Source organism: Lentinus tigrinus, assembly GCF_003813185.1.
Source record: "Lentinus tigrinus ALCF2SS1-7 unplaced genomic scaffold L226scaffold_3, whole genome shotgun sequence".
In the NCBI taxonomy this organism is placed as follows: Eukaryota; Fungi; Basidiomycota; class Agaricomycetes; order Polyporales; family Polyporaceae; genus Lentinus; species Lentinus tigrinus.
Window position 1 is genome coordinate 2032926 of NW_027137912.1, and position 20066 is coordinate 2052991.

At 56.3% G+C, this 20066-nt stretch overlaps 9 protein-coding genes across 9 annotated transcripts; 3 read left to right on the plus strand and 6 right to left on the minus strand.

Moving 5' to 3' along the window:
- Nucleotides 1–16: 16 nt before the first annotated feature.
- On the minus strand, nt 17–2713 carry L226DRAFT_566985 (2-isopropylmalate synthase; the record flags this gene model as incomplete). Its single annotated transcript, XM_067683963.1, has 5 exons — nt 17–1641; nt 1695–1767; nt 1819–2208; nt 2340–2634; nt 2703–2713. 5 exons carry the CDS (start codon nt 2711–2713, stop codon nt 17–19), a joined length of 2394 nt encoding a protein of 797 aa, XP_067541083.1.
- Nucleotides 2714–3256: 543 nt separating this feature from the next.
- On the minus strand, nt 3257–4276 carry L226DRAFT_566986 (uncharacterized protein; the record flags this gene model as incomplete). Its single annotated transcript, XM_067683964.1, has 2 exons — nt 3257–3567; nt 3634–4276. The coding sequence occupies 2 exons, from the start codon at nt 4274–4276 to the stop codon at nt 3257–3259; spliced, it is 954 nt and encodes a 317-aa protein (XP_067541084.1).
- Nucleotides 4277–4860: 584 nt separating this feature from the next.
- L226DRAFT_530665 (Metallo-dependent phosphatase) lies at nt 4861–6149 on the minus strand. The gene is made up of 5 exons (XM_067679908.1): nt 5744–6149; nt 5674–5695; nt 5544–5615; nt 5361–5489; nt 4861–5309 (listed from the first exon to the last, which is right to left on the minus strand). Exons 1-5 carry the CDS (start codon nt 5992–5994, stop codon nt 4965–4967), a joined length of 819 nt encoding a protein of 272 aa, XP_067541085.1. The 5' UTR covers nt 5995–6149; the 3' UTR covers nt 4861–4964.
- Nucleotides 6150–6283: 134 nt separating this feature from the next.
- On the plus strand, nt 6284–9191 carry L226DRAFT_557607 (glutamate-tRNA ligase). The gene is made up of 9 exons (XM_067683187.1): nt 6284–6559; nt 6609–6771; nt 6824–6937; nt 6988–7211; nt 7268–7635; nt 7693–7860; nt 7928–8200; nt 8256–8412; nt 8463–9191. The coding sequence occupies exons 1-9, from the start codon at nt 6350–6352 to the stop codon at nt 9084–9086; spliced, it is 2301 nt and encodes a 766-aa protein (XP_067541086.1). The 5' UTR covers nt 6284–6349; the 3' UTR covers nt 9087–9191.
- Nucleotides 9192–9366: 175 nt separating this feature from the next.
- L226DRAFT_501074 (aldolase) lies at nt 9367–11637 on the minus strand. Its single transcript, XM_067677810.1, has 6 exons — nt 11322–11637; nt 10970–11264; nt 10269–10658; nt 10141–10213; nt 9559–10084; nt 9367–9501 (listed from the first exon to the last, which is right to left on the minus strand). The coding sequence occupies exons 1-5, from the start codon at nt 11330–11332 to the stop codon at nt 9564–9566; spliced, it is 1290 nt and encodes a 429-aa protein (XP_067541087.1). The 5' UTR covers nt 11333–11637; the 3' UTR covers nt 9367–9501; nt 9559–9563.
- A 290-nt stretch (nt 11638–11927) lies between these two features.
- On the minus strand, nt 11928–14014 carry L226DRAFT_455114 (DUF382-domain-containing protein; the record flags this gene model as incomplete). The annotated part of the gene is made up of 7 exons (XM_067675217.1): nt 11928–12149; nt 12216–12626; nt 12678–12789; nt 12842–13036; nt 13098–13615; nt 13671–13832; nt 13898–14014. The coding sequence occupies 7 exons, from the start codon at nt 14012–14014 to the stop codon at nt 11928–11930; spliced, it is 1737 nt and encodes a 578-aa protein (XP_067541088.1).
- A 350-nt stretch (nt 14015–14364) lies between these two features.
- On the plus strand, nt 14365–15898 carry L226DRAFT_543075 (DEAD-domain-containing protein; the record flags this gene model as incomplete). Its single annotated transcript, XM_067682174.1, has 7 exons — nt 14365–14372; nt 14432–14497; nt 14553–14606; nt 14664–15414; nt 15475–15733; nt 15784–15826; nt 15886–15898. 7 exons carry the CDS (start codon nt 14365–14367, stop codon nt 15896–15898), a joined length of 1194 nt encoding a protein of 397 aa, XP_067541089.1.
- Nucleotides 15899–16782: 884 nt separating this feature from the next.
- L226DRAFT_566992 (phosphatases II) lies at nt 16783–17346 on the plus strand (the record flags this gene model as incomplete). The annotated part of the gene is made up of 1 exon (XM_067683965.1): nt 16783–17346. One exon carries the CDS (start codon nt 16783–16785, stop codon nt 17344–17346), a length of 564 nt encoding a protein of 187 aa, XP_067541090.1.
- A 1084-nt stretch (nt 17347–18430) lies between these two features.
- L226DRAFT_530670 (ras-domain-containing protein) lies at nt 18431–20032 on the minus strand. The gene is made up of 6 exons (XM_067679909.1): nt 19743–20032; nt 19511–19587; nt 19385–19451; nt 19229–19330; nt 18872–19167; nt 18431–18670 (listed from the first exon to the last, which is right to left on the minus strand). Exons 1-6 carry the CDS (start codon nt 19786–19788, stop codon nt 18596–18598), a joined length of 663 nt encoding a protein of 220 aa, XP_067541091.1. The 5' UTR covers nt 19789–20032; the 3' UTR covers nt 18431–18595.
- Nucleotides 20033–20066: the final 34 nt, after the last annotated feature.

Sequence of the window (20066 nt, forward strand, 5' to 3'; positions counted from 1 at the left end):
ACACCTTTTATTTCCTTTACTGCTGTCCTGCGGCAGCGGCCTTCCTCGCCGCCTCGTCCGCCTTTTCCACCGCGCGCGTGGCAGCCAAAACAGCCTTCAGCCCGCTCGCAGTGATATCGTTGTCGATCGCAACTCCCCACTTCGGCCACTTGGGGTTGCCCCCGGGGTACTCGTACAAGATCTCGACGTAGCTCGCCGCCTTGACCTCGGAGCCCTCACCAATCGAGTGCTCGACGTACTCGCGGATCGACACGCGTCCGTCGAGTCCGCGGTTAACTGCCTCGACGGCGGCGGACAGCGGGCCGTTGCCCTCGCCCTCGAGCACGACGTCCTTGCCGTTGATGGTGAAGCTCCCGGAGAGCTTCGCGCGCCCGCTCGCGTCCAGGTGCTCGAGCTTGAAGCTCTTCACCGCGAATCGGCCCTCCTCGTACGCGTATGTCTCCCGGAAGAGCCTCACGAGGTCCTCGTACGAGATCTCTCCGCCGGTGTCGCGCGTCGAGCGCTGCACGACCTCGAAGAACGACGCCTGCAGGCGCCGCGGGAGCTCGAGCTGCAGCGAATTGAGGATCGCGGTCGCGATGTCCGCCTGGCCCGAACGCGCGTTGAACCCGACGCTGAGCTTGAGCTCGGGAAGGGCGCGGTCCCCGATGGCGTTGTTCGCTGCGCTGAGGACGGCGCGCAGGCCGGATGCGGCGATATCGGCATCGACACCCACACCCCACCACGACTGGGTCGATCGGCGGGTGTCCTTGACGTCCTCGCTGACAGGAACGAGCTCGACGAAGGACGCTGCCTGGGCATCCTGGTGTTTGTCGATCGTGTGCTCCGTGTACTCGCGGAGGGCGAGATTGATGTCGAGGTGAGTGCGGAGGGCGTCCAAGAAAGCAGACAGAGGGCCGTTCCCATCGCCACGGATGACCCGGAGGTTGCCATCGACAGAAATGGTCCCGTCGAATTGTCTCCGCTCGTCTGCAGCTTCGCCGCTCGCCGCAGGCTCGGACGAGATCCTGAACGACTTGAGCACCAGGCGGCCCTCGTAGGCAGATCCACCGAAGTTGTACGTCTTGCGGAACGCCGTCGTGATGTCCTCGACCGTCATCTCGCGCGCCTCGCGGTCTGCGATGTCCTGGATGACCTGGTAGAACGCAATCTGCATCTTGCGCGGCATCTCGAGACCCAAGTGCTGCTGGATGATATAGGCGATACCACCTTTGCCGGACTGCGCGTTGACACGGATGACAGCCTCGTACGTGCAACCGAGGTCGGCGGGGTCGATGGGCAGGTAGGGCAACTCCCAGATCAGGGGCTTGCCTTCGCGCGCAGCTTGCTCGTGACGGACGCGCTGAGCCTCGAAGCCCTTCTTCACTGCGTCCTGATGCGAGCCAGAGAACGCCGTGAACACGAGCTCGCCTGCGTACGGATGCCGCGGGTGAACAGGAAGATCATTGCATGCAGTGACGACGTCGATGACAGCCTGAATGTCGCTGAAGTCCACCTTGGGCGAGATGCCTTGGGTGTAGAGGTTCAGAGCAAGGTTGACAAGGTCGACATTGCCCGTCCGTTCGCCGTTGCCGAACAAGCAACCCTCGACTCGGTCCGCACCAGCAAGCATACCCAGTTCCGCAGCAGCAATACCAGTACCTGTTGGCGCATTCAGACGATGCAGTCACAGACGTCTGTCATGGCATGCTCACCTCGGTCATTGTGAGGATGCAAACTGATGATGATCTTCTCGCGCTCGCTGATATTTCGGCAGAAGTGCTCGATCTGTAGATACTGTCAATCATCGTGGAGCAGAAACACCTGGGCACAACTCACCAAGTCTGCGTAGTGGTTCGGAGGCCCGATCTCCACCGTCGCAGGAAGGTTGAAGATGATCCGCTCGTCACCGAGTCCAGCCTTGCCCCACGCAGCCTTGACCGCCTCACAAACCTGCAGCGCGAACGCAGGCTCCGTCTGCGAGAATGTCTCGGGACTGTACTCGTACCGGAAGATCGTCCCGTGTTTCGCCGTGCACTCCTCCGTCAATTTCCTGACGATCTCGGTGTGCTTCACTGCGAGCTTGAGAGTCTCCTCTTGTGAGTTGCGGAAGACGACCGTGCGGAACAAGCAGGACGTCGCATTGTACATGTGGATGATGGCACGCTTGCAGCCGGCTACAGCGTCGATGGTGCGCTTGATGAGGTCCTCCCGGGCAGGAGTCAAGACCTGAGCTCAACCTTTCGTCAATACTTCATTCATGATGGACAGGGATGGGCATTGTGGTATGCACTTGGGAAGGCAGGTACACACATGCCGCCCTTCTTAGAATCAAGCGAGCAAAGTCACGAAGGACTAACCTGAATCCACACATCGTCCGGTATCCTGCCCTCCTCAATCAACTTTCTCACAAAGTTGAAGTCCGTGTCACTGGCAGCGGGATATGCAACTTCGATCTCCTTGAAGCCGCACTTGAGCAGCGTCTCAAAGAAGATGAGCTTCTGCGCGACGGTCATCGGGTTCGCGAGGGCCTGATTTCCATCACGGAGGTCGGTGGAGAGCCAGATGGGTGGTGACCGGGTGACCTTGGACGGCCATTGGCGTTCGGGGAGCTGGAGAGGGGTGTACGGCTGGTACTTGATAGAGGGGTCGGCGCTATGAGAATAGAATATCTTTGAGTACCCACGATGCGGTTCTTAGCAGCCGTTGCAGATAACACTTACAGCATCGGCATGGTGGGTCGTAAATGCGAGAGGTAGATGGGTAAAATGTGCTAGGTATGTGTCACCGACAGCAAGGCGACATGGAAGTTTAGGCAAAAGAGCAGCAGCCACGAGTCTGGAGTGTGCATGTCAAGCCGAGTCAGGCTTCTGATAATTTTCGAGTCATGGCCACAAGCAAATCAGTGTCACGTCTTCGCGCGGCCAAAGACGCGATTCTAGCAGCACGGCTCAGTTGTCTTCAGGAACACGACGCGCACAAGAGAGATCAGACGGCGAGAGATGTAACAAAACGTTGGGCTAGAAGAACGAGCCTGTACGTATGTCGAGGTAGCTAGAAGTTGAACAAGTGCAATTCTGATATTCGAAGCAGTCCGTCCGCGCGATCCGACTCAAGCGCGCGACTCGCCCAACCGAACCGGAAAACCTGACGGTCAAGCCTGCTGCCCTTCCATCAAGTTGTCTGCACTACGCCAATAAATTCACTTCAGCAATCTCGCCATGATTTGAGTATGGCAACGAAGGCGTACTAATCAATGCACACGCCGACCGGCGCCTCACGATGCTGCCGTCCAGCCCAAACTTTCCGGAGCAGATGACAAGTCTTCATCATCGATGTCGGTAGCGGGGAGTGCCCAGCAGCCAGGATGTCCTTCAACGCGCGCAAGCCACTGTCTGCGCGTGATCCGACAGCACCTTTTGAACATGGCTGTCGAGCGCTGGGAGCCCTCCTCTACGGGAACGATATATACTGTGACACTAGTATGCGCCTCGCTCCGCGGCTTCCAGGAAATCTTGATAACGCGAGAAGTGATGATGCCATACGGTAACCTGGGCTGCACGATGACCTGGTTCAAAGAGGGATATGCTGCAACGGATGACGCGCTCAGCCCTTGCGACGAATATCATGAAAAGAGGAGTGATAGAGACGTACTGTCATCACTAGGGATGGGACCAAACGGAAAGTCGATGGGATTCAGCTCCGAAAGGCGAATGTGCGTGAGACCGGGCGCATATGCAGCCCACCGGGGCTCAATGGATCGGTTCCACTTGTGCAGCCTACGCAGGGCAGGGAAGAATGGCCGAGAGACATCATGGACATGGAGATCCAGCGGGAACGGATTGGGTATGTCGCAGATAGTCAGCTCCTCCAAGGCAGGGAAGATTATGCCGAGGGTGGCGAGATCGGGTATCGAGCGTCGGAAGCCGATACATGCCAGAGTCTCCAGGGTGGGAGCGACTACGTCCAGGAGAGTGCTGACTTCGGAGGCATATGCTTCTGGTGCGTGTAGGTTGGGGGTGAGCTGTCCACCTTTCAGTGGAAATGTTGATATGAAGAGGTGGTGGACTTTGGGGTATGAGATCGGGTCATCTGTTTGTTCTTCCCTATAGACGGAGAGAAACGTCCTCAACGGGTGGAGTGAGGGTCCGTCGAATGCGACAGTATGAAAACGAGCTGGGCGAGCGGCAGCACGGAAAAATCTGCATACGAGTGAGAGCGAGCACGCAGTGAGACCACCGTCCGTGCAAGCAAGGAAAGCTATGCGTGTGATGAGTTCGACGGGGAGTGTATGCATGGTTTCTCGGCGGAGGTGGGTAGCGATGATGACAATTTGGTACCTTGGTCCTCACTCAGCAAGGTAGTGGATGCGACAACTGGATTCCGGGACAGCGTGTTGGACGAGTGTTGGACGTTAGAAGATGAAGCTGGGCGCTGGTTTGCTGGAGTCTGGCCCGGTGATTGCCGCTAGGAGATCGAGATTGGAAGTCTACGATACTCCTTACATCTCAAGACTAGGCAGAGCAATCTGTGAGCAGGATGAATGAGATCTTGAACATTTCGATAAAGGCTGAGCGAATCCGCCGTTCGTGCTTGTGAAAACTTGATCAGTTCAAAAGTTGACCTTTCAAGGTGTGAGAAAACATTTCAAAGTCTCCTACATACCATCCAGATATCTGCAGACGGCAGTCGGACGGCCGGTTCCTCTCGAAAGGGAGCATATTTAAGGCCCCTATCATCCTCATTCCCTCCTTTCCTAGTGTCACTTGCAACAAGGTGAGCGTTTTGTGTCCTACTACTCGCGTGAATCATGTCTCTGAAGTTCTGACGACTCACAGACCACTATAAAATTGATGTTGCCTCAGACTCATGTTCGTATATGACCCGGGAATTGCAAACACATCAGTACTGCATTGAACTTGAGAGGGTATACGGCGATGTCTATGTATACATGGAGTATAAACGTAGTGTCGTGTGTAGTAAGATCAGTCCTTCAGATCGACTATGATAGCGAGCGGCTTGTTGGGCATTGCGGCGTTGACAGACACTCTCCCACTGAGAGTCTCCGGCGACAGTCCGACCACCGCCGCCCCGTGTCCCTCGTGGATGTGACCGTAGACGTGGAGTCTGCATCTTTGCAAGTCCTCATTGTTGAGGCGCTCAGTGAGTTCAGGACAACCGGCGTGCTTTCCGCGCTTGGTTACGTCGCAAATGCCGAGGGGCGGTGTATGAGTCATAAGAATGTCCGTGGATGCTGGTATGCGGTCATATATTGCCTTGCCGTCGCCTGCCTTGTATTGGAATGCCCCTATCGAATAGAAAGGCGCTGCCTGTAGGCTGTTGTGAGGTTGGGCACCCTCCAGGATAGGTGAGGTACTCACTGGCGAGCCGTATATCGTGTATGTCTTGCCAGACGGGGAGGTGTATGTTGTGGATTCGTGTTCTAGGTAGACCATGCCCGCTTTGCGCAGTTCCTTGCTGCGTACAAGCTTGCGAGCTGCTACAATGTCCTGTGAAGCTGCAGTCAACTACGTACAACATGAGGGGGCATCATCTTGATATACCTTATCTTTGAGACTCTTCGGCTTGCAGTTGCGCATCGAACCTCCCTGGTCGTAGTTTGCATCGAGGGCGAGCTATCGGACGACTTCAGAATCACTCTAAGCCTATCGCATGGTGCGAGGCAAGACGCACGTCGTGGTTACCACCTGTGAAACTATTGCAATCTCAGCGCTGGTTCAAGTGATAGTTGTGAGCCACTTACAACTTCGCAGCGTGCGGTAGCGACTTCATCCAGTTGAGCGTGACCTCGATATCCTTGAGGGTTCCATGGCGGCTCAAATCACCGGAATGTAGCAGGACGTCGCCGGGAGGAACTGGGAAAATCAAAGAGTGGTTGTCGGACACACAAACGAAGCGTGTCCAGCCAATGCCCGGATGACGAGGAGGGTGGGTCATGTCGTATGCTTCGTAGACGTTGGCGGTTGGGGTTTCTATGGTCGGGTCCGTCGGCATCGTGTAGGGTTGTCTGATTCGTAGGAGCTGAGAGAAGTGAAGTAGCTTGAGATGTGCCTCTATGTCGGACCCTGGCAAAGATTATATATCGCTCCTGTGACCCAAGGCTATGCATACGTGTTTACGAGGAAGAGCTGTCAAGTGTGCCTTCGTGATCATCGCAATAGGTACCTTGAGAAAGTTCGGCAGCGCCGGTGTAAGTGGGGCACTGCCTGGCCGTCTATCTAATCTAATCCCCAGACTTATCTGCTGTAGATCTAATCTGCTAAAGCATCGAGTCTCCGCCAGGAGTCAGACTCATCGCGCACAGTTTTGCGGACGCGATAACTGCACTCTTGTTTCCACCACCACCATCATGGCGGGCGTGCTGACTCTCTCTCCTACCGCGGCGCCATTCCCGTGGGCAGCCGCCGCCATCGCGACGTACACCGGAAAGGCAACCCTGAACTTCGACACCGCCGCCACCGGTGTTTCTCTCGAGCTCGACGGATCTACAGTCACAGCGGAGGATGAGATTGTGCAGACATTGGCAAAAGCCGGCGGCCTGTCCGATGACAGTGCAAAGGTGCGTTTGACACATGTCTGGCACATGCGTCGGGCTGATGGCGGTGTAGACGTCGGCATACTTCGCGTTGGCGAAGACACTGCCTACAGTGACCGCCTTCCCCGAAATTACCGCCGCGCTTGACTCTTTGGACGACCATCTGGCATATAGAACGTTCCTCGTTGGTCATGACATTACCGCCGCTGACTGGATTGTTTGGGGTGCATTGAAAGGTCCGTCGGTACTTCGTATGGCAGAGCGGCGCTTGTCCTCATCCGATCGCAGGCAGTGTCAAGATTGTCGGCTTGCTTAAGAACAACAAGCATCCTCACCTCCTGCGCTGGTTCTCGCACATCGAGTCACTCGAGTCGACGCAACTTGCCATTGCCGGCCTCGCTGGTATGTAATACTTCGCGCATCGCCACATATAACTGCTGAATGCTCTGCAGAGGCAAAGTCTGCGAAGGCGCGGTCGAATAAGACTGCCGCCTCCTTTGCTCTCGGCTTGCACAATGCAAAGGAAGGCGAGGTGGTCACTCGGTTCCCTCCTGAGCCCAGCGGTTACCTGCACATCGGTCATGCCAAGGCTGCTATGCTCAACCAGTACTTCGCCAAGATGTACAAGGGCAAGATGATCATTCGTTTCGATGATACCAACCCCACAAAAGAGAGGGTGAGTCGCGACCAATCCCGGTATTTTGTGCCTCTGACTCGATCATCGCTGTACAGACTGAGTTCGAGGAGACCATCCTAGAGGATCTTGAACTCCTTGAGATCCGCGGCGACAGGGTCACCCACACGTCGGACTACTTCGACGAGTTGTACGATTACGCGCTCAAAATGATCAAGACCGGCAAGGCCTACGCCGACGACACGCCCCAAGAGCAGATGCGCCATGAGCGTATGGAGGGCATCGCGTCCAAGCACCGTGACGACAGTGTGGAGGACAACCTCAAGCACTTCGAAGAGATGACCAAGGGGACCGAGGAGGGCATCCGGTGGTGTCTCCGGGCGAAGATGAGCGTGGACAACCCTAATAAGGCTATGCGCGACCCCGTCATCTACCGCACCAACCTCCTTCCTCACCACCGCACGGGGTAGGTACTCAGCTCATCTTCGAATATGACATTACACTGACACTGACACCGACACAGCTCGAAGTGGAAGGTCTACCCGACGTACGACTTCGCTTGCCCCATCGTGGACTCGCATGAGGGCGTCACGCATGCACTTCGTACGAACGAGTACCGTGATCGTAATCCGCAGTACCAGTGGATGATCGAGGCCCTCCAGCTCCGCCCGGTGCACATATGGGACTTCAGGTGAGCATATACCCACGATACTGTGTGTATGTTCGTGTTGCAATGTCATGCTAAAAATATCTCCCAGTCGTCTGAACTTCATCTACACGCTCCTCTCCAAGCGCAAGCTCCATTGGTTCGTCAACACTGGCATTGTGCACGGCTGGGACGACCCCAGGTTCCCGACCGTGCGCGGTATCCGCCGCCGTGGTCTTACCGTGGAGGCTCTACGCCAGTTCATGCTTGCCCAAGGCCCTTCACAGGCAGTCGTCTCGCTGGAGTGGGACTCGCTGTGGACTCTGAACAAGAAGATCATCGACCCTATTGCTCCTCGTTTCTGGGCACTTTCCAAATCAAACATGTGAGTATGTGGTTCTTCAGCTAGGTTCAGGACTCATCGCGTATTCTGTACCTAGTGTGCCTGTCACGGTCAAGGGTGGTCCTGCCGAGCCTGAGGTAAAGACCTTGCCGAAGCACAAGAAGAACCCCGAGGTCGGCGAGAAGAAGACAGTCTACTCGTCGCAAATCTTCATTGAGCAAGAGGACGCGATCTCCTTCGATGATCAGGAGGAGGTATGCACTCTGTCTCTCTTTCGAATATCCTCTAACTCAGCATCCGTCAGATCACACTCATGGACTGGGGCAACGCCATCGTCCGCTCAAAGACTGTGAACGAGTCTGGCATTATCACCGCGATCGAGATGGATCTCCACCTCGAGGGTGACTTCCGCAAGACCAAGAAGAAGATCACCTGGCTCTCGCAGCCCACGGGCCCGTACACGCTCGTCGATGTGACGCTGCTCGACCACGACTACCTGATCACGAAGAAGAAGCTCGAGGAGAACGACGACGTCAAGGACTTTGTCACGCCCGTGTCTGAGTTCCGCGACGAGGCGTACGCGGACGCGAACGTCAAGGACCTCAAGAAGGGTGACATCATCCAGTTTGAGCGCAAGGGATACTACATCTTCGACGGCATCGTTGACGGCCGCTACGAGTTCATCCATATCCCTGACGGCCGTGCTGCGAGCATCGCGAGCAAGGCGGTCGCGCAGACGGGCACCGCGACGCATGCCGAGGGCGGCAAGAAGGAGAGCAAGAAGGCTGTGACTGCTCCCTCGGCTTCGGCGATCGATACGCCTGTGGAGACGAAGATGTACAAGATGAAGAAGGTGTATGGAGAGGATGAGGTTGAGACACCCGTAGAGACGAAGATGTACAAGATGAAGAACGTGTACGACGCATAGAAGTCTTTTAGACCATCATGTAATACCCCCGACAATTGTATCATAACAAGTCGCAATGTTCGCGTCAATCGATGGGCTGTCCGACAAACAGAACGCATTGTGACTGCTCCCGCTCGCGAATGCACCCCTCCTTCTCTCGTGCCAGGGAGGACATCCGAAACGGCTCAAGAGGCCGGAAGTTGACCCACACAATTCGATGACTGAAGCGAAGGCGAAGACCCGGGCTCGTGTGGCTCGTTTGCAATCCACTTTTACGTCGTGTCTCTCTGCAGGAGTCATTGTCTGGCAAGTACTGGATCAGAGCACAGATAACGATAGAGCGACATTGCATAGATAGCATAAGTTCACAGAAATAGCAGGAGATGGCGGAGACAACAGCATACATGCACAGGACGCATCAATAAAACAAGACTCCCTATGCCCGGGGCTAAGTCAACCCAAGTCGAGAGAACAGACGACAGCGATCACGTACCTGCGTTATAGACCATGGTTTCCTCGGGTATCCTCAACCGGTAGGCGAGGACCACGACTAGCAGGATAATAGAGAATGCTAGACTTCGCCTCTTGGGCAGCGTGACGGGCTCGGAGCGCAGCTACCCGAGGAATGCGAAAGTCCGCGTCGCGGATGCGTCCAAGGTCTGCTGGATCCATTGGAAGATAGGGTATGTCCCACGGGCCTGTATGCTCGCCTTGGGCACGCAAAGCATGCAGGCCCCTCTTGATTGCGTCCTGGTGATGCTCAGAGAATGTCGCGAACGCAAGCTCCCCACCGTATGGATGGCGCTGATGGACGGGCAAATCGTTGCATGCCGTAACGACGTCGACAACAGCCTGAATGTCGCTGAAGTCGACTCCAGGAGCAATGCCTTGCGTGTACAGGTTCATGGCGAGGTTGACGAGATCAACGTTGCCTGTGCGTTCTCCATTGCCAAACAGACAACCCTCGACCCTGTCTGCACCGGCAAGCATGCCAAATTCGGCGGCTGCGATGCTTGTTCCTGTATGTATGTTCAGATGGCAAATCAAGGATGTCCAAATGTCGTGCTGGACTCACCCCGGTCGTTGTGAGGGTGCAAGCTAATGATGATCTTCTCCCGTTCAGAGATATGACGACAGAAGTGCTCGACCTGGAGTAAACAGCCCATCAACGACTTTGAAACGCGCAGTGCGATCAGGGCATACCAAGTCAGCGTAATGATTCGGTGGCCCGATCTCTACCGTTGCAGGTAGATTGAAGATTATCCGGTCGTCGCCCAGCCCGGCCTTGCCCCACGCAGCCTTCACCGCCTCGCACACCTCGATCGCAAACTCGGGTTCTGTCTGCGAGAATGTCTCCGGGCTGTATTCGTATCGGAACACCGTCCCGTGTTTCGCGGTACATTCTTCCGTGAGCCTCCTGACGATCGCCGTGTGTTTCACGGCGAGTCTGACCGTCTCCTCTTTGGAATTTCGGAAGACGACAGTGCGGAAGAGGCAGCTGGTCGCATTGTACATATGGATGATGGCTCGCTTGCAGCCTGCGACAGCATCGACGGTCCGTTTGATAAGATCTTCCCGGGCAGGAGTGAGGACCTGGATTCAAGACACTGTTAGCACCGCCTTGACTAAGGTACAAGTGTGAAATGGCGAGGGACTAAGGTGAAGAACCGGTGAAGGAGGGTTGCCGCAGTGGCATGATAGATGAAAGCGTATGTTGCTGAGACGAATTTTTCAGTGCATTACGTCGTCAAGACTTCAGCCACCTCGGCGAGATATCCAAGACGCCGCGATGGGATGACAAGACGTCGCAAACACGACCAGCGGCATGCATTTGGCCTGTAAACCTGCCCACCAGGTACACACCGGAGACAGGACACCCGAAAACCAAGCTAGTACGTGCTCACCTGCAGCCACACATCATCGGGAACCTTGTCCCCCTCGATCAACTCCCTCACGAAGTTGAAGTCTGTGTCACTCGCCGCTGGGTACGCCACTTCAATCTCCTTGAAACCACATTGAACGAGCGTCTCGAAGAAGACCATCTTCTGCGCGACAGTCATGGGCTGCGCGAGGGCTTGGTTCCCGTCCCGCAGGTCTGTTGACAACCAGATGGGCGGCGCGCACTTCACCCGCGACGGCCATTGACGATCTGGGAGGTGGAGGGGCTGGTAAGGCTTGTACTTGATGGACGGATCCGCCCTGCAGAGAGACCTGTCGTCAGCCGCCAAGTCCTATTGCATACTTGCAGCAACTCACAGCATAGGCATGGTTTACGGTGGCCTTCCGAAGTGGGCTCTACGAGGAGAACTCGCACGAGCATACCGGTATATCACTGCGCTGGGACGCGCGCCGAAGATTGTGTTTCGGAAACATAGGTTGAGCATGCTGTGGTTCGTGGATGCTTCGCAGCGGACATGTTGTCTGATGGTCATGTCATGGTAGGCACCGCAGGACGTGCAGGTCGTGCTTTAGAAGACCGGTGTCTGATTCCGTTCTGATCCATGGTGTTGCGGTTATGAGCATCAGTACTAGCCTGGGTGCATGCGTGCATAAGAGTGCATGGTGAGAGTCCGAGGGTGAGAGGGAGCAGTGACGCCGTCGGTTAAGTAAAGACTTCTGATTAGCTACTACCTTACATATGCACTACCTCCCTGGTCAGGCTGGTCAGGACACAGGATCCGATCACCTTCAAATACGCCGACTTGACGAGGTTGTGTGTCTGCTGAGAACAAGAATATCCAAGGGCCAACCACTCACAACAGCTCACTAGAATTCACAACAGAATACAATACGACAAGAGCAAACACAGCAGGGGCATGACCGGACGGAACGAGGCACACACAAGGATGAAGCGAGGAACAATCAGAACTTGAAGTCCTTCTCCTTCCTTCTTTCCCGGTCGCGATCCGCTTTCTGCTTCTTCATCGCCATCTCCTTGGCTATCATGTCCGAGAAGTCTTCCTTCGAGCCCGGTACGCCAGCGGAGCCGCGCGAGTGCTGGTCGTACTTCCGGCGCAAGTCTTCTGTTGACATGCCCTCGAGCTCCGCAGCGTCGATTGAGATGTCAACGCCGCTCCCCTTGCGCTGTGGGAAAACGATGCACATCAGCATTCCGTACACGCGCATTCTAGGGCAAGATATATGACCGACACGTACCTTAGACCCACGCTCGTCTCCCAAGACAGGAATGGCACCTCCGCCAGTAACGGCGCTGACATCGTACCCGCGTTCGCTGCCCATGAGCCCGCGTACAGACGTCTGCTTCTCGGGGACAACCTGGTACAGCGACCGCGGGCCAGTCTCCGCTGCCTCCGTCGTCGTCCTGCTGGCGTTCTTCCGAAGCTCCAAGAAGTCCGGCGTCTCGAGACCGCCGGCGACGGTAGAGACGACACTTGCCATGCCTGAGGGCGTCTCGAGGCCTGAAGGTGTCTGCATGCCATCTGCTGGTGCTGGTGCTTGCTCCTCCTCCTCTTCCTCTGACTCCTCCTCGCTCTCTTCTTCCTCTTCCTCCTCCTCTGGCTCGAGTTCTCCCCATAGGTTACGGTCAACAGGCTCGCCCATCTAGCATACAGTCAGTATAATGACATGGCGCGCAATGAACTCGGAACTCACATCGGCATCAGTGTTCTTCGGTAGTACACCGAAGACATCACCGTAGAGCGGACGGTTATACTCGTCAAGAGGAGGCTTACCCCATCCACCTGGGTGGAAGCCCCATTGGGCACTGTGGCGGGTGTTAGACAAGTCGAATAATGGAATGGAGGCATACGACGTACCCTTCCGGAATGGGGGCATTCAAGCCAGGTATCCGCAGCGTTGGGTAACTTGGCGGCGGTCCAAACCGCTGCATGCTGATCAGCCATGGTGGAGGGGCGAGTGGCGGGATAGACAGAGCTTCTACAAGCTCGGGAGAGAGATCACCAGGACGTTTGTGTTTCAGCTGCGTCTCAAACTCCTTGCCTTCGTAGTACCTGGAGACCACGGAAACGTCAGATCGCGAACGGAACCCGCGCAGACGACAATGTCACGTACATCTCTCCAAAGCCCGTCACGTTTGGTTTCGTCATGAACTTGAAGAACGCGTCGTGCAGCTTCTGGTAGTCGATGTCGACCTTACCCATCTTCGGCTGCACGCGTTCACGCGTCTTTGCTTTCAACGTCATGTTCGCCTCCTTCTCCTTGACCGCGTCGCGCATGGTTGCGATGCCCGTATCTGCAATGTACGAAGGCAGCTGGAACGGCGGTTTCTCAATACCACGCTTGCCCTGCAGGTAATCGCGCTTGGCACTCCAATGTGCGGGGATGGGGACAGTATTGCGGTAGCTCTTGAGGTGCAGGAGGAGTCGAGGGTCCGCGGCGGTAACGTCTGTCCACTCGACGACTTCAGGCTTCTTCACTAGCTGCTTGAGCTCAGCGACCGTCAGCCTGTTCATCTTGCGAGCCTTCTTCTTGGATAGGGGCTTCTTCTCCTCAGCATCAGAGTCGCCTTCAGAGGCCATATCGTCGTCCGAATAGATGACCTCGCCTTTTGTGGGTTCGCCATCTCGAACCTAACAGGAACGGGATGAGCAACATGAATGTCCGCACTTGAAAAGATATGCTTACTGTAGTAGTTTCGGGGGGTGCCTGGAAGCGGGCAAAGACGTCGGAGAATGCTTCGAGGGCAGGGTCTTTGATATCCAACTGCTCAGATACGTACTCGACATTCTGTGGCCCGTCCACCTCCATCTTAACGTCATCATCGTGTGCGCCATTGACTTCTTTGGTCTCGTCCTAGGATACGTGTTATCACCAGACCATGAACGTAGCCACTAAGCATGACATACCTTGACCGCCTTCTCCTCCGCCTTCTTCTGCTTGGCCTTCAGCCGACGAAGCTGGTTCTTCGACTTGATCTTGCCATTAGCCTGATTGCCGTTCATGGTTGCGGTCGCAACTCGGGTAGCCATGGAAAGAGCACAGAGGACAGCGACTGGAGGGAACAGACAGTGGGCGTGAGTGAGTACCAGACAAGCTGGCCTTACTTACTACTTACTGGGCTTGCCTTGGACCGTTGCTGACATAAACGTTGAGGCCAATTGCCTGTTTTGGGAGGAGGTCGGGGTTCGAAAACCCTCGGCACGGGCCGACGACGACGAAGAGCAAGTCGGGCACAGCAAATTTTGCTGCAATCAGGTCTTTGACCACCATCCTCTCTCCGATCTATCGATCCCTACACGCTCTCAACCCCCCGAGACTCTAGTCGACCCCCGCGTCGACTTTCTAAGAAGAAGAACAGCCAGAAAACTATTCGTCCAACATGGCTTCGTGAGTAGTGTACGAGCGTACTCGGAAGGGGCGAAATGCTAAGTCAGCTCTCTCTGCAGCACCGAACCCCTCCAGGACCTTCAGGAGAATGAGATCGAGTCCAACTGGGACCAGATTGTCGATAAGTGAGTGTTCAACTCGCTGCTTGAGATGTGGAATGCTGAACGACCGGACGTGCAGCTTCGATAACATGGACTTGAAGCCCGAGCTGCTCCGTGGTATCTACGCTTACGGGTAAGTCGTCTTTTCTGTCCACTCACGGCCCCCTTCCGGTGTTGACCGCTAGCCCAGTTTCGAGCGCCCCTCTGCCATCCAGCAGCGTGCTATCGTGCCCGTCATCAAGGGCCACGACGTCATCGCGCAGGCTCAGTCCGGTACTGGCAAGACCGCTACCTTCTCCATTTCCATCCTCCAAAAGCTCGACCCGAATGTCAAGGGTACCCAGGCGCTCATCCTTGCGCCTACCCGTGAGCTCGCGCAGCAGATCCAAAAGGTCGTCGTCGCTCTCGGCGACTACATGAACATCGAGTGCCATGCATGCGTTGGTGGCACGAACGTTCGTGAGGATATGGCCAAGCTGCAGGAGGGTGTTCAGATCGTCGTCGGTACTCCCGGCCGTGTGTTCGACATGATCAACCGTCGCGCTCTCCGCACCGACACCATCAAGATTTTCTGTCTCGACGAGGCTGATGAGATGCTGTCCCGTGGTTTCAAGGACCAGATCTACGAGGTCTTCCAGCTCCTGCCCCAGGACACCCAGGTCGTTCTGCTGTCCGCTACGATGCCCGCCGACGTGTTGGAGGTGACGAAGAAGTTCATGCGTGACCCCGTCCGTATCCTCGTCAAGCGTGACGAGTTGACGCTCGAGGGTATCAAGCAGTTCTACATCGCCGTCGAGAAGGAGGAGTGGAAGCTTGACACGCTCTGCGACTTGTACGAGACTGTCACGATCACGCAGGCGGTTATCTTCTGCAACACGAGGAGGAAGGTCGACTGGCTCACGGAGAAGATGCACTCGCGGGAGTTCACCGTCTCCGCCATGGTGAGTACATATAGTCGAGGCAACGTCTCGGTCGTAGCCAAATGATTGACACTTCCGTAGCACGGCGACATGGACCAGAAGCAGCGTGAGCTCCTGATGAAGGAGTTCCGCTCGGGTTCTTCTCGCGTCTTGATCACCACCGATCTTCTTGCGCGTGGTATTGACGTGCAGCAGGTTTCGCTTGTCATCAACTACGATCTGCCCACGAACCGCGAGAACTACATCCACCGTATCGGTCGTGGTGGTCGGTTCGGACGGAAGGGTGTCGCCATCAACTTCGTCACCACGGAGGACGTGCGCATGCTGCGCGATATTGAACGTAAGTTCGCTTCCTTGCATGCTCGTGAGCCGATACTGAGGACATTGCAGAATTCTACAACACTCAGATTGATGAAATGCCGCTCAACGTCGCGTAAGTAGCGCCCATAATTTGTGAAGACGTACTGGACACTGACACAATGATGCCTGCAGCGACCTCATTTAGATGATCTTTATTCGCCTCGTTCGTTTTCTGTTGTAACATCGCACACTCGCCATCATTCCCTCTTGATATCGCCTGCGGATCAAAAGCGCACAGTCCTCCATCGTCTCTCAGCATCTTGTCATTGCCATCGATCGCCATCCTCGTTGTCGACCGCCGCCGCTCTCCAGCCTCCCCCACACCTGCCATTGCCCGTCGCCGTCGCCACAAGACTACTGTATCCGCTGCGCACGTCCTTGTTGTATATGCCCCGTCCAATGGTCTGGTACCCCGATTTCCGACATGTGTTTGCACATATGTATCTCGAGCGAGCAGTACACTACGTTGATGATGATATATATTCTGATGGATGTGCAGCTGCGGATGTGTGCCGGGCGTGGTCGGGCTGGGATCAGTGATGGACAGGCAGAGGGTGGCGGGGGCTAGGCACGGGTGAGGCTGTTACAGGGGCGCCTATAAGCTTGTTCAGGCAAGGGCGGGGCGGTGGCGGCTGTCAAAGACAGTCAAAACCTCGGCTCTTCGCTTGACGCGGGCAGACACCTGCCTCAGTCTCCCCCCATTCCTCTTAACCGTAACGCGTGCAGGCGGCCCTCGCTCTCTATTTATTCCCGCCTCCCGCCGTCCATGCAATCCTAGCCCGCGCCAGCCTCCCCTTCTGCGTCTTTCTTCCTTCCACAGCACAATAATACCTTTGTTCTTCCTCCACCTTGGCCTGCCTCCCAACGCACCATCCCCCAGGCCGTCCGTTTCTTCATATAAGTTATTTTATATGGTGGGTCCGGCCGTCTAGCCTCGTCTTCCTCCTGCTCCACCCTTTCCGCCCGCTAACCTCTGCTGGTCAGATATTCATGCCTTCTAAGCTTTCTCCGATCATTTGCACACCACCCATGTCCCGCCACCCGCAGTCCGCGCGGTTCAGCACCGACGCAACCGACTCCCCGGGCCCCTCGCCACTGCAACAGGACCATCCCACGGAAATTATTCCACGCCTCTACATCGGCGACCTTGCAGCAGCAGAAAGCCCCGAGGTCCTCTCCTCGCTCGGAATCACACACATCGTCTCCGCCATGTGCGGACCCATTGCCCTCCCTTCGACGAAAGAGGTCCCGCAGATCCCGCCACACCACCGCCTGCAGGTCCCGCTGCTCGACACGCCTTTCTCGGAGCTCGCGGGGCACCTCCCACGGACGACCGCGTTCATCGCCGATGCGCTCGCGCGACAAGACGCATGCGTGCTCGTGCACTGCGCGCAGGGCATCAGCCGCAGCGCCAGCGTCGTCGCAGCCTACCTCATCGCCGCGTACGCGTGCAGCCCCGACCAGGCGGTGAAGTGGGTGCAGGGCAAGCGGCTGTGCGCACAGCCGAACCCGGGCTTCGTCGCCCAGCTGGGCGAGTACGCGCAGACTCTGCGGTACGGCGACCCGGTCGCGGTGGGGAGCAAGCACGGGTAGGGCACGCACACGCACGGTGGATCGGAACCCACATCTGGACTCTTCTTCTTCTCGCCAGTCTCGCAATCGCGCTGTGGTGGCGGGTTGTTGGGACTGCGTGATCGGTATGGCTCCTGCGCCCTCTGCGAACACTTTCGTTTACTGCTTGCTGCTTCTGTTACTGTTAGGTGTCATACTATGCTCCTATGGTCCCTTCTTCCATCGCTACAAATTACATTGTTCGCCTTTCTGGCCCCGCCCTTGTGTCTCGTTTGAGGTTTAGCCATCCCGTTGACCCGTCTGTCCGTCTAATCTGTACAGCTCGTCTCCTCCTACGCGTTCCAGTGTCGGTCGCGTCCCCACGCCAAAAGCACAGTAGTATTCCCACTCGGGGTGCTGCGCCGCACGCCCCGAGTGTTACTCGCATATTGTACAAATCTGCACATAGCCCATCCATCCATACCCATGCAATGCGTTTCATACCCCCGGAGCATTCGTCGCCTGAACGCTGAGCCACAAACCACACCGCAATTGTGCAGTTTGCCAATGACGACACCCGAGACCCGAGGTTTCGCCATGCTCCGGCTTCGGGATGGCTGCAGTCATGTTTGGGTGCATATGTACATAGCCCGTGGAACCTTCGTGAACGCATACAGTATGTGATTGCATTTTTTGCGTACGCGTCAGTCCCACCCAGTTGGTGCTGAACCATTTGAAGATCACCCTGGATCCAACGCTTGATGAGGGCCACGCCACATCGGCGACCCTCGGCGTCCGGGACTGGCACGACAATTCTCTCGTGTTGGGATGGCTCGGAAGACGGAACCGGTCCATCGCGCCCAGCACTGCATGCTCGAAGAGGGTGATACTGTATCAAAATGATGAGAGAGCATCGTCGGTCGCCTGTCGACACCGACGGCGGGCAAGTGCGCTCTGACCTCACCGTGATGCTTGCCTTGCTATCCGGCGTGATTCATTGCGTACTGTGGGAACGATATGTCTGATCTCTGGGGATGCCTCGAGGAGACGGACTGGAGGAAGGCCGAACGGAGCGGTGTCGTCCGATCGTCGTCGTGCCATTGAGTCATTGACGGTTCTGGGGCTGGGCGGGGGATTGTCCACTCTGAATATGTGCGATCTGGGGAACGAAGGATATATGGGTACAGTTACATAGTAGAATACATACACCATTGCTTAATACCGTCCGACCAAATGATACGTCCGACAAGGAAACAGCAGAATCCACCGAATGAACAAATGGGCCATCGCTCTAACAGCAGCTCGACCGCGGTTGGTCGTCCAGCGCGAGTCCTGTGGAGGGCTTCGATAGCTTGACGCCCGGGGACTAAACAAAACAGAAGTCGAAGTTAGCATCAGCGTCAGACTGCACTGTCCTGGACTAGCCAGGTCAAGCCCTATCGTCCTGCGACACCGGTAGCCAGGGGGTGGACGATCCAACAGATGGACACATACGACATCCCGAGACAAGCGGACAGGCTGCGCGCAGCGACCGTGCTTGCGGAACTCAAGCAGAAACAGCACTTACCCTGTCATCGTCAAACACGCCGCGACGAACCTTCTCCAGGATGTCACGCGTAGCGCGCTCAAAAGCCTCCTCGACGTTCTCGCCCGACTTGGCACTGGCTTCAACGAAGAGCAGGCCCTCCTCCTTTGCCCAGAGCTCGGCCTCGTCGGTCGTCACTTCGCGCTTGCGTTTTGGCGCGGACGTGGATGATGGGTCGTCTGTGCACAGGTCGAGCTTGTTCCCGACAAGGATGCATGTCAGGTGTGGGTCGGCGTGTTCTCGGACATCCTGAAGCCATGAACGGGCGTTGACGAAACCTGATGCGGCGGTGAGCACTGCTGGTTCGGCGGAGCATGAACAAAGGATGGAAGTACGAACTTTGTCTGCTGGTGACATCATAGACGAGCAAACAGCCTGCTGCGCCACGGTAATATGAACGCGTGATAGAGCGGAAGGATTCCGTGCCAGCTGTATCCCAACCTGCAGGTGGCCTGTTAGCAATCACGGGGGAGCAAGATGGAACGGTGCACGTACACTGCAGTTTCACCACTTTGTTCTCCTCGGGTATGGTGATCAACTTCGAGCCAAATTCTACTCCTAGCTGTGCGTGGTGGCGGCGTTCGCGATAGACCACATAGACGGCGAGTGATATGGACGTACGGTAGGATCTGGGTTGGCAAGGAACCGTTGGTCCGTTAGTCGGACGAGCAGGGATGATTTCCCGACCGCAGCATCGCCTGGTGCACAAGCCAAAATGTCCCATTAAACACGCGAGCAGGGTCGTGGTGCGTATATGCATCGGGAGAAGAAGGGATGGTGTCAGTCCAGGTGGCCGGGATACGGATGGGCGCAGCCGGGCGGTGCTTCCGCTATGGCTCGTGAACGGGCTCACCTGTGATGATGAATTTCAGAACATAGTTCCAAGCTACTCCTGCCATGTCAGAGTGAGTGTAGTTGTGAGATTGGGTGCGATTATGGGGCGAGGACAAGGGAGTGTGCGCGGTATCCTAGCAATGCAGTAGTCTCGCTCCAGGCGGCGGTATTAGGTCGTCGTTGTAGAGTCTTCAAGTCGGATAGGTCGGCAGAAGTAGTTTCAGCCACGTATACAGTGCACGAGACGTTTGGGGGTACGTTCGGCGGAGTGAAGGAGGCAGTCCTGGTGCGAGGTTGTGGTCGTGAGGCTCTCGGACGCGGTCCGCAGCGGAGCAGCAGTCGC